At 44.6% G+C, this 12,339-nt stretch overlaps 1 protein-coding gene across 1 annotated transcript; it reads left to right on the top strand.

The window, feature by feature from the left end:
• The first annotated feature begins 1,124 nt into the window (after window positions 1-1,124).
• On the top strand, window positions 1,125-5,935 carry LOC122541973 (ferritin, middle subunit-like). The gene is made up of 4 exons (XM_043679266.1): window positions 1,125-1,295; window positions 4,113-4,259; window positions 4,565-4,690; window positions 5,762-5,935. The coding sequence occupies exons 1-4, from the start codon at window positions 1,194-1,196 to the stop codon at window positions 5,915-5,917; spliced, it is 531 nt and encodes a 176-aa protein (XP_043535201.1). The 5' UTR covers window positions 1,125-1,193; the 3' UTR covers window positions 5,918-5,935.
• Window positions 5,936-12,339: the final 6,404 nt, after the last annotated feature.

Here is a 12,339-nt window from a genome sequence, read left to right as displayed (position 1 = left end):
TGAGATACTGAATTCAAACAATTTCTGAACTGATCCTGACCCTGGATAAGGTCAGCAGCTGCACTCTACAAAAGGTCACAGGCATCTCTTTTCTCCATGTGAGGGAGAGAGAGAATTAGTGTGGGGTTTGAGAGTAACCTCTCCACCAGCCTGAGGAGATAGGAGCTCCATGAATTCTCATGGCCAGGACAAAGGTCAGAGCCATGCTGTGGGCTCCTCACTGCTATCACCCAGTTAGCCCCCTGTCTAACTGAACCAGCCCATCCCCGTCTTCTGCCCCCACCCTCTCCCCCCATTGGAGACAATATTGTCTCAATGTGCACATCAGCACAGAGCAATTGGGCTGAATGGCCAGTGTCTGTGCTTTCACTCAATGTAATTTGATGTGCACCTGCCAGAAAATACCTCATCACAAACTCTCTGGTTATCCTTAACACCATGAATAACTCAATATGGATGTAATACAATGGTGGGCACCATCATGGTTCCAGTAACTAGTTCAAAGATGATTAGAACATAGACATAGACATCGCTGAGATGCTCAGGTCACTGGGGTTTGGTTTATAAATGGGGCTTCCTGTGTCTTGTGAAATCACAGAAGGTTCCATCATTTGTCCACTTACCATCAGTTGTCTTTATTAGATGACCCATAAACATACTATTTCAGTTGTTTTATACCAACTGAAAACTGTTTCCTGAAAATGATGCTCTATTTTCCATTGATCTGCCAACACTGCTGTTGGAATGTTAGGGGAATATGCCCCTCAGAGTTACAAACCAATATAACTCTGCCTCAGTCTTCTCTTCATATACTGCCCCACATGGTGTCAAAATGAGGAGTTAGAGTATGTTTGACATTAGCGTCCATTTTCCTGTCATTTCCAGTTCTGACCCTTTCTGAGTTTGCTCTTGAGAAGGAGGTCAAAGGTCCATCAGCAATTCCATCATCGATGAGTTATTGATTCTGATTGGTTCCTGAGTTCCAAAATGTCATGCTGGGCTGATTCAAATCTGATTGGACATGGCAACTGATCAATTGATTAACAAGAGTGATTGGTCATCACTGATGATGTCTTTGAATTACAGCTTAATTCCTGGGGTATAAATTCAATGGGAGAGGGGATTTGAGTATAGTTGGTGTGTGATAGGGTTGTGTTTGTTGGTGGTAGTTTGGTGAAGGCTCTATTGGTAAAATGGCTTCCCAGGTTTGTCAAAACTATCACCAGGATTGTGAAGCTGCTGTCAACAAGCAGATTAACCTGGAGCTCACTGCCTCCTATCTCTATCAGTCTTTGGTGAGTGTTGTTTTGGTTTAAAGTGACATCTATCTATGAAACTGGAATGCTCCAAGTAGCTGGACTGTTCTATGTCTCCTGCCCCTTGTAGTGAAATGGTTAAAGAAATACTCCTTTTGATCATGAGTCCATCAGGAATGTATGCTGTCCTTGATAAAAGAATGTAGGTCCTGTGGTGTGGTTCCCTGAGCAGACTCCTCTATCTGATAGAATACCTCTTCACTTGAACTTTCCAACAAGTACCATGATATGGCTTGTCTAGTGTTGAGAAGGATAGTGCCTGTGAGATCTTTCATGTGCCTGGTCTGTCTGTGTCTCTGCTGCTTTGAAACAGTTGAGGAGGGGACTTTACAGACTCTCTTATCTCCTTCTGGACTGTAACTTTGCAAAGGAAGTGTGGATTAAAGTTTGTTGAGGCTTGTCCTGAGCAGCTCTCTACTCCCTGGTTTGTTCCTGGGGATGCACACTGAGAAACACTGACTTTGCCTGAAGGACCATCAACTCCATGAAAGATGCTCTTGGTCTGCCTGAAATTGTCTTTTTATGTCAGAGTTGACCCTGGCTTGTGTTGTAGATGGTATGTTCCAAGCTCTAGAACTGTTGAGGGATGCCCTAATACTTAAGATAGCTGCTGCCAAGGTGCAGAAGAAAAGGTTACTAAGATCTAATGTTAAATGGGGGTCTGATCAGTTATTGGACCCTCTTGGTGTCTCAACTGTAAATAGGTATAATGTGCAAGTGTGAAATGCCTGTGGTTTGATTTAGATATAGGAAACACCAATGTCTGTTTCATGTGACAGCTGAACTCATAGTTTTATTCAATAAGTATTCACTATTTTAAAAGGCACCTGTTATGAAGTAAACTTGTCTCCTTATGGAGACAGGTCTAAGATTTGAGTCCTGTTAGATGTGATGGATGGAGTGGCTTCCTTCTGTACTAATGTTCACCTCTTAACACCCCTCTTGCCCACTTCAACCATGTTGGTCTAATAAACAACATTGTGTTGGTTTCTTCTAGTTGATTTACTTGTCTTAAGTATGTAACAATACAAGCTTGCATTAATTTTGCCTCCACTGGGCTGTGGGATAGATAATTGACCATTCAAAGAGCTGTAAATTTTCTCTTGGTTAGTTATAACATTCACTGTCTGCCTAGACACAATTTGTGCTTGTTGCATTCCCTGGGGTAGTGGGTAATGGAGTGACAGACCCCAATTCATCTCACTGCACTGTGAATGGTGACATCTAGTGGGCTAATGTCCACACTAAAGCTGGGTCCTTGTCTCTCCTGCTAATGGGAACCATCATCCCAATCTTAGCAGAGACCAGGACCCAAGGACTGCTTAAAGGGAGACCCTTTTGGTACAGATGAGAAACTACTTTGTCAGAAGTGAATCTTTTGAAATTCATTGCCAGTGGAGGCTGGGTGATTCTGTAAGTTAAGACATGTTTCTCTCCACCTTCTGCTTTCTCCTTGCCAAGGGGATCAAACTTACAATCAAACCCATATTCCACACTTGAATGGAGTGGGCTGAATGGCCTAATTTCTGCTCCTATGGTGTATTTAAATACAAGAGACTGCTTAAAATAAAGCATACTGTGGATGCTGGAATCTGAAACCGAGATGCTGCTAGACCCGCTGAGATTTTCCAGTATTTTCCCAAGAGCCTCATTAGTCACTCAGTTGGGTTTTAAACTTGCTGCACAATCACTTTCTGACGCCAGCTGTGTATATCTAGATTTTTCCTTTATTTAGATGACTTGTGGTTCAGATGGAAAGTGTCAGTTGCTGTTAGAATTCATGCTTTGAATTGACTAACATTTTACCACCTTCCTATAGCTTCTCCTGGTTTTGCCCTGGAGAAAGATGAATTTTTTTAAACAATTTACCTTCTCTTCCACTTCTGTAGTATTTATGAAGTCCCCGATCATCCTTTTTCCAACCTTTATTTTTAGTGCTCAGTTGAATTCTGGCTACTACTACACTTCCCAAATCATTTAAGAATGATTCCTCAATGGACATTAGTTAGGCTACTGTTGGAATATTACATGCAAATCTGGTCTCCTTCCCAATGGAAAGATGTTCTGACCCTTGAGGGTTCAGAAAAGATTTACAAGGATGTTGCCACAGTTGGAGGGTTTGAGCTATAGGGAGAAGTTGAATAGGCTGGGGCTGTTTTCCCTGGAGTGTCGAGGGGTGACCTTGTAGAGACTTATAAAATTGAGGGATATGGATAGGATCTAGTCCAGAACTAGAGGGCATAGGTTTAGGATGAGGTGGGGGGGGGCGAAGATGAGACCTAAGGGGCAAACTTTTCATGCAGAGGGTGGTATGTGTATGGAATGAGCTGCCAGAGGAAGTGGTGGAGGCTGGTACAACTACAGCATTTGAGGCATCTGGATGGGTATATGAATAGGAAGGGTTTGGAGGGATATGGGCCAGGTACTAGCAAATGGGACTAGATTGGGTTGGGGTATCTGGTTGGCATAGACAGGTTGAACCAAATGGTTTGTTTCTGGGCTGTGCATCTCTATCACTGTTATACTGAAAGCAATGAGACTAAATCTCCACTTTGCCACGAAAGCTACGACTTCTGCAACTACCGTATTTGTAGTGCAACTGAAGTCCACTATCTACTGGCTAACCTTCCACTGAACAGGACATTAAGTGAGACTGTTCAATCTACCTGAGGAAATTGAAAAGGATTCTTACTGAACATGGTCTGATCAGACAGAAGCTGGGAAGGGGCTGCTTCCAGCTTTGAGACCTACAATTGGGCCCAGTGTGTTAATGGGATGTAAATGGTTCTCTTTCAGATGTCGTACTTTGACCGGGATGATGTTGCCCTGCATCATTTCTCTCAGTTCTTCAAAGCTCAGTCCCAGGAGAAGCAGGAACATGCAGAGAAGCTGCTGAAATTCCAGAATCAGCGTGGAGGCAGAGTCTTCCTCCAGGATGTGAAGGTGGGAATGTTGGGGAGGGGAATGGCTGCTCTCATGATGTGGCTTCAAGCCATCAGTAACTGAGTTTTCACATTCCGAAGGGGAGCTTTGCCTGTCTGACCTTGTTATACTGGCAAAGACTACACACAGAACAATACATTTTACTGTACATTAATCATGTGTAGCCTAACTTACAAGGTGATGTTTAGGCTATCTCTCAATCCAACTGATCAGTAAGAGAAAGTACAAGTAGGCAAGGTGACAGACCTCCAATAGCTGGTAACTGTTGTCCTGATCCTTAACTGTCCTTTATTTCCATGTTTCAGAAGCCAGAGAGGGATGAGTGGGGTAATGGTCTGCAGGCGATGCAGGTTGCCCTGGATCTGGAGAAGAATGTGAACCAGAGTTTGCTGGATCTACACCAACTTGCCACTGCCCAGACTGACCCTCATGTAAGCTTCACCACCACCTCATTCTCATCACTGCCAGACCCTCAGCATAGCACTTCAGTGTCCCTGGAAGCAGGAATCCTAAGTGAATAACATTCCTTGATATTGGATACAACTGGCCTTGCATCCATCTGCAGATTCTGCAAAGACAAATTGCTGGTGAAACTGATTAGATTAGATTCCCTACAATGTGAAAACAGGCCTTTCAGCCCAACAAGTCTGCACTGACCCTCTGAAGAGTCACCCATCCCCTCTGACTAATGCACCTAACAGTATGGGCAGCTTACCATGGCCCATTCACCTGACCTGCACAGCTGTGGGAGGAAACCAGGTGAAACCCATCCAGACACAATGTCTGGATTTTGCAGTCACCCAAGGCTGGAATTGAACCCAGGACTTGTGAAGCAGCAGTGCTAACCTGAGCCACTGCTGCCCAAAAGCATACTGTTATCTTGCAGCATCTCTGAGCAATTGGGTAACCCTTCAGTTATGAAGGGTCATGGGACCTGAGACAGGAATCTTGTTTCACGATGCTGCCAGACCCAGTCCAATGCATTTCACTGTAGCGTTCCCCCTAAATGGAGCACAACCATGAGCCAGTGTTCTAGATTAGAGGTCCACTTCAGGGACACTTGGTGTAAGGTGCACTGTGGGTCCCATGAGCTCACCAATGTGCACTGGAGGGAGTTTGAGCCGTTTAAGAACGGGGATGTACCCTTTGAAATGTGGCCAATGTTTATCCTGTACTTGTCAGTCAACTGTCCAGGTCACTGGGATCTTGCTGTGTATGCTGACTACTACATCTGTCTGTGATCCTAATGTGATGAATTGTATATCATCTACCCAATGTCAGTCTCTATTTAACACACTCACCACCCCAGTGAAACCCTTAACTGGTCAGTGAAGTAACTTAAGACTGTGCCACCTTTCTTTCCCCCCCCCCCCCACTCATGTTTAGTTTTTGACATCAGGTGTAAACAACTTGAATGTTGGAGAATGAGCTGGATAGGAACTGATCACCCTACATTCTGGCTTCTCTTATAGTAGCTGACTGTCTGTCTACCTTCCTTCCAGCTGTGTGACTTCCTGGAGACTCACTATTTGGATGAGGAGGTTGAGATCATCAAGCGACTTGGGGACTACATCACCAACCTGAAGCGTCTGGGAGCTCCTGAGAATGGGCTGGGAGAGTACCTGTTTGACAGGCTCTCGCTGGAGGACAGCAGTTAGTGGGACATGGGGTACGGTCTATGTACGTAATCCCTGGTTTGATTGCTTCTGCCTCCCATGGAATTATTGAAATCTTCCCAGGAAGAAGGAACTTAGAACAAATCCAATTGCTGTTCTGTGCAAATTGAAATAAAGATATTTGTTGATCTTGCTTATTGTCCATTATTGAAGCCACTTCTAGCTTTAATAGTCCATAGGTCACAAGTGTGGAAATGCTCTAATGATTTGACTGAAATGCTAATTCCACTAGACCTCCCTGATTGAGAAGTTTGGTTACTGTGTTCCTCTTGGTTGTGTTTTCTCTTTCTCAGTGATCCTGGAGTTCATGACTATGGGTGAAAACTTTCCTTTGGTACTTTAGGGTGGGTAGGGAGTGGAATAGGTTTAGCATCTGGGAAAGAAAATTTAAACAAGCTTTTAGTTTTCTTCTACCCCTTTGCCTGAATTGAGGCATAGATAGAATAAATAGACAGTCTTTTCCCTGGGGTGGCAGAGCCCAGAACTAGAGGGGCATAGGTTTAGGGTGAGAGGGGAAAGATATAAAAGGGGCCTAAAGGGTAATGCCCTCACACAGGGTGGTGTGTGTATTAAAATGAGCTGCCAGGAGAAGTGGTGGCAGCTAGTAAAATTGCAACGTTTAAAAGGCATCTGGGTGGGTATATGAATAGGAAGGGTTTAAAGGGATACAGGCCAAGTGCTGGCAAATGAGACTGGATTAGGTTACTATATCTGGTCAACATAGATGAGTTAGACCAAAGAGTCTGTTTCTGGGCTGTACATCTGACTGAGTAATATCCTCTGTGAGAAGGTGCTTGATATAAGAGCCCAACTATTCCCATCCTGTAACAATGTTCCTTTCTGTCTACTATATTGAATGGCATCAGTTTAATCTGAGTGAAGCTGCTTTCCAGAGGGTTGCTGTGGACTCGATGGGCTGAATGGCCTTACTCCACATGGAGAGGTTTTTTCCAACAACAATAAAAAGATCAGAGGTGGGTTTCTATGTGAATAACAAAACTGTTGGTTGATTATAAAACCAGATTGACTTGTCAGAAACCCAAAGCTAATTAATAGTTTGCAATATGAGTATTTGAAGTAATCTAATATGGGCATATATCCACATGGCAGTTGCTAATATTAGAAGCAGGTATAGACTATTTGGCCCTTCAAGTCTGCTCTCCTGCACCTTTATCATGGCTAATTATCAAGCTCAATACCCCAATCCCACCTTCCTCCATATCCCTTCACCCACAAGATCTGTATCAACTTCCTTGGGAAAGTGTTAATGGTAAATGAGGCATCAAACTGGTTTCTTTCTCTTAGATTTTTTTTTTTCTTGGAGCTTCACTCTGGAATGGAAAGTATTCCATCACATTCCTGACCTGTGCCTGGTGTCATTAGGACAGATGTTGGACAGTCAGGTGGTGAGCTATTTGCTACAGAATGCTAAGCCTCTGACATGTTCTCTCAGGCCATTCATCCAATTATAGTTTGGATTGTGGCGCTGGAAAAGCGCAGCAGGTCAGGCAACATCCAAGGAGCAGGAGAATTGACGTTTTGGGCAGAATGCCCCCCCCATCAGGAATGACAAAGGGCTTTTGCCCTAGATGTTGATTCTCCTGCTCTTTGGATGTTGCCTGACCTGCTGTGCTTTTCCAACAATACACACTCAACTCTGATCTCCAGCATCTGCAGTCCTCTCTCTCCCAATTACAGTTTGGGCATTGTGTTCCATTTGTTCAGTTAAGTCAACATGGGCCCAAGCTGGTGTTTCAACATGTTAGACATACAGCATGCTAACTGGCCCTTCAGCCCAACTCATCCTTGCTGACCAAGTTTCACCAAACTGCACTAGTCCCATTTGGCCCATACCCCTCTATACCTTTCTTATCTGTCCACCTGTCCAAATGTCTTTTTAAATGTTGTTATTGAACTTGCCTCTGCCATATCATTCCATATATGCATTGCCCCCTGGTCCTTCTTAAATCTTTCCCCTCTCACCTTTAAACCTATGCCCTCTAGGTTTGGATTCCCCCTACCCTGGGGAATACCCTGGTTATTCATCTTATCTACGCATCTCGAGATTTGATAAACCTCTAAGGTCACCCCTCATCCTCCTATGCTACAGGGAGAAAAGTCTCAGCTTTATTCCAGCCTCTCCTTATAACTCAAGCCCTCTAGTCTCTAACATTCTTGTCAAATGCTCTTGTCAAGCTTTGCTCTGGCTGGTGGGGGAAGGTAGCAAAGAGTACAATGGGTGAGCGAGTCTGTTTCAGGACATGGTTGAAGAGCTTCAGGGCAGAGGAAATGACATGTAGAGAGAGGAGGAAAACTTGTTCAAGGCAGGCATCCTTGCAAGAGGATTCGCAGTTGGGTTAAAAATCAACTACGTAAAAACATGGACTGTCATACTGATTATGTGTAGAGTAGATGTGGTCTTGATTTTTAAATATTTGCTTTCTCTGGTAACTGGCATTGTCTATTAACCAACAGAACATTGATTGCTGGAGATCTGGGACAGGACCTGTTGGAGAAACTCAGCAGGTGTGAAATTTTGTGAAGTCACTGGAATCTATATCAATGCTGTTTCATTTCTCAGCAGATGCTGCCAGACCTGAATTTTTGTTTTAAGGGCATTTACTGCTTTCCCAAGTTGTCATAACTGAGTGTCTCACTGAGACAATCTTTCTGAAGGAATTTGGTTTCCCCATATGGGAATGGGATGCTGTGCACAGATGGTGGCCTTCATTAGTAACACAAGGGGGGGGGGGGGGAGGTTTAATAATCTGACAGTTGCATAATCTTCTCTGCAACTGTACATTCTATTTTGAATCTTTAAATGTTCCAGTGGCTTGGGGCTTTTATCCCTGGTAATGTTTGTCAGTGAAACCATGAGGGTCATAGATTGGGGGAAATAGATAAGATCTTCTTCCCTGGGGTGGGGGAGTTATAACTACAGGGCACAGGTTTAAGGGGAAAGATTTAAAAGGGACCTATGAGGCAAGTGTTTCATGCAGAGGGTGGTGCATGTATGGAATTCCACACATGAGCCACTTATTATAAATAAAACTCAGTCTATTTTTAAATCCCTCTCCTCTCACCTTAAAAATCTGCCCCCTAATCTTGAACTCCCCCACCTTAGGGACAAGGCACCTGCCATTCATAAGGTCACCCCTCATTCTCCTAAGTTCCAGTGAGAAAAGTCCCAGTCTCTCCTGATAACTGAAACCTTCCATTCCCAGCAACATCCTGCTAGATCTCTTCTGAACCGTCTCCAACTTAATAATATCTTTCCTATATAACCTTCCTATAACAGGGCGACCCAGACTGGACACAGTATTCCAGAAGAGGTCTCACCAATGTCCTGCACAATCTCAGGTATAACAGAAAACTGAAATAGTCCTCACTCAAGTTGGTGTATGTGACTTTATAATGGGAGGGGAAGTTGGAGGTGATGATGTTCCTGTGCATTGCAGCCTTTCAACTTCCTGATGTGTGCGGTTGTGTTTGTAATGTTGCTGCAGTGTGTTAATGTACGAGACGGACAGCAGAGGGAGTGAGTGGGGAAGGCGACGCACAGAGTTCCAATCAAGCTTTGTTCTGGCTGGTGTCAAACATCTCAAAGTGTTAGAAACAAAAATAGAAATTGCTGGAGAAGCTCAGCAGATCTGGCAGCATCTGTAGAGAGAAATCTGTAGAGAGAATACTGAATGGACTCACAAACTATTAACACCTGTACCTGTGTTTTTGTTTTTGCTGCTGTTTACTTAGTATTTACTTATCTATGCTACTTAACTCTGGGATCTGTCTATATTGCTCACAAAACAAAGCTTTTCACTGTGCGTTGGTAAATGTGACAATAAATTCAATTCAATTCAAATCAAATCAGAGTTAACGTCTCAGGTCCAGTAACCTTTCCTCAGAACTGATGGTAGCTAGGAAAAAAATGTTTTTTATGCAGAAGAAAGGGTGAGGAGAGGGGGGTAAGAAATAAACAATTGGTGGAGATAGAGACATAAGAGAGAGAAGAACAGGTGGACAGACAAATGAGTGGATAATGGTCAGCCTGGGAGGGTGAATAGCGGCTATTAGTGGCTAACAATGGGTTGTGCATAATAGCAGATCATGTGATAATAAGGCCTGGTATTTAGGGGTTGGGGTAAGGACCTGGGAGCAGGTGCCTCAAACCCTAAAATTGTTGAATTTGATATTGAGTCCAGAAGGCAGAACAGCTCCCGAGCAGGAAGTGAGGTGCTGTTCTTCCAGCTTGCTCTGAGCTTCACTGGAGCACTGCAGCAAGCCTGGGACAGAGATGTTAGCCAGGTGGCTTGTTCAAGTTGCAGGAAACTGGAAACCCATTTTTGCGGGCAGAACGTAGGTGTTCTGCAAAGCGGTCACCTGGTCTACACTTTGTCTCGCTGTCGAAAACACCTACAGCGACGCCTACATTGAGAGCAGCAAATGCAGGCGACTAGTTTGAGTGAAGTGCATCTGGAAGGCGTGTCTGGGCCCATGAGGGTGGCTGTTGGGAGTGAAGGAGGAGTGGGCTAGGTTGTCCGGGAGGAATGGTCTCTCCAGAAGGGGGAGGGGAGGGGAATATGTGTCTGGTGGTTGCCTTCCACTGGAGGTGTTGGAAATGGCAAGTAATGATCCTCTGGATGTGGAAGTTGGTGGGATGGTAGGTGAGGACAGGGAAAACCCTATCACTGTTGCGGGAGGGAAGAGAGGGGGTGAGGGCCAAAGTGTGGGGCTGACGGCTGAGTCAACTATGGTGCTGGGGAACCTAATGTCAGGGAAGAACATGGCCATTTCGCAGACCTCCTGTCAAAGTTGGAATCATCTGAACAGTTTTGACAGAAATGGAGGAACCGGGAGAATGGAATAGAGTCTTTACAGGAAGTAGGGTCTGAGGATGTATAGTCAAGGTAACTATGGGAGTCAGGCAAAAGTGAGTACTGCAGATGCTGGAGATCAGAGTCAAGATTAGAGTGGTGCTGGAAAAGCACAGCAGGTCAGGCAGCATCCAAGGAGCAGGAAAATCAATGTTTTGGGCAAAAGTGTTTCCTGATGAAGGGCTCTTGCCTGAAACATTGATTTTCCTGCTCCTTGGATGCTGCCTGACTTGCTGTGCTTTTCCAGCACCACTCTAATCTTGACAATGGGAGTCAGTTGGTTTGTAGTGGAAATTGGTGAATAGCCTATCCCCAGGAATGATTTTAGGGTTTGAGGCACTTTCTCCCATGTCCTTACCCCAACCCCCACACACTAAGCCATGTTATCACATGATCAACTACGACACACGGCCCATTACACAATCCCCATTAGCGGCCACTCATTCTCCCAGGCTGACCGTTACCCACTCCTTGGTCTGTCCAATTGTTCTTCTCTCTCTTTGGGCTGTCATCCACCTCTTTCCCCACCTTATCTTCTGCATAAAAATAACAACTTTTACGCTAGCTACCATTAGTTCTGAGGAAGGATCACTAGAGCTGAAATGTTAACTCTGATTTCTCTCCACAGATGCTGCCAGACCTGCTGAGTTTCTCCAGAAATTTCTGTTTTTCTCAACCTATCCGATCATTCCTCATAGTTCAGAGACTCAGGGCCAGGCAGCCTCCTCTGCGTTTCATGTACACATCATGAAGTTTCTGTTATTTGTGAGAATGTAATAGCAACCATTGAATGACATATAAATTATATAAATACAATTTATTCTCCACAGCATTTTCTTCAAAACCTGTTTATGTTGCAATTGCTTTAGAATCTTGTACACGCTGTAATTACACAAGGTGTCTCTCTCTCGCTCGATTCGTATTGTAGAATATGATTTTTTTAATTCATTCATCTGATAAGTGTGTTGAAACCTTCGCTTAACTACCTTCATTCACATACCCACAGAAACTCTTACTGTCTGTTTTTATGTTTCTTGCCAATTTACTTTCAGAATCAAATTTCTCCCTCTTTAGATTAGATTCCCCACAGTGTGGAAACAGGCCCTTCCACCCAAGAATTCCACATCGACCCTCCGAAGAGTAACCCACCCAGACCCATTTCCCTCTGACTAATGCACCTAATACAATGGGCAATTTAGTATGGCCAATCCACCTGACCTGCACATCTTTGGACTGTGGGAGGAAACCGGAGCACCCGGAGGAAACCCACACAGACACGGGGAGAACGTGCAAACTCCGAGGCTGGAATTGAACCTGGGACTCTGGTGCTGGGAGGTAGCAGTGCTAACCACTGAGCCACTGTGCTACCCGCTCTCGCTGGCTTCAATCCCAGGCAATTCTTGTGCCATCGGCTACATAAACCCTCCCAGCCGGCATCTGTTGGCTGCTGCCTGGATCCTGACGCGAGATCTCCCAAATGATGTTGGTGCCTGGTGGACGACAGGTTAACCCGCGAGACCCCCTCTGACT

The sequence above is a fragment of the Chiloscyllium plagiosum genome, chromosome 39 (assembly GCF_004010195.1).
Source record: "Chiloscyllium plagiosum isolate BGI_BamShark_2017 chromosome 39, ASM401019v2, whole genome shotgun sequence".
Lineage (NCBI taxonomy): Eukaryota > Metazoa > Chordata > Chondrichthyes > Orectolobiformes > Hemiscylliidae > Chiloscyllium > Chiloscyllium plagiosum.
The sequence above is the reverse complement of the archived record's forward strand: the minus strand, read 5'-3'. Positions and strand labels throughout refer to the sequence as shown.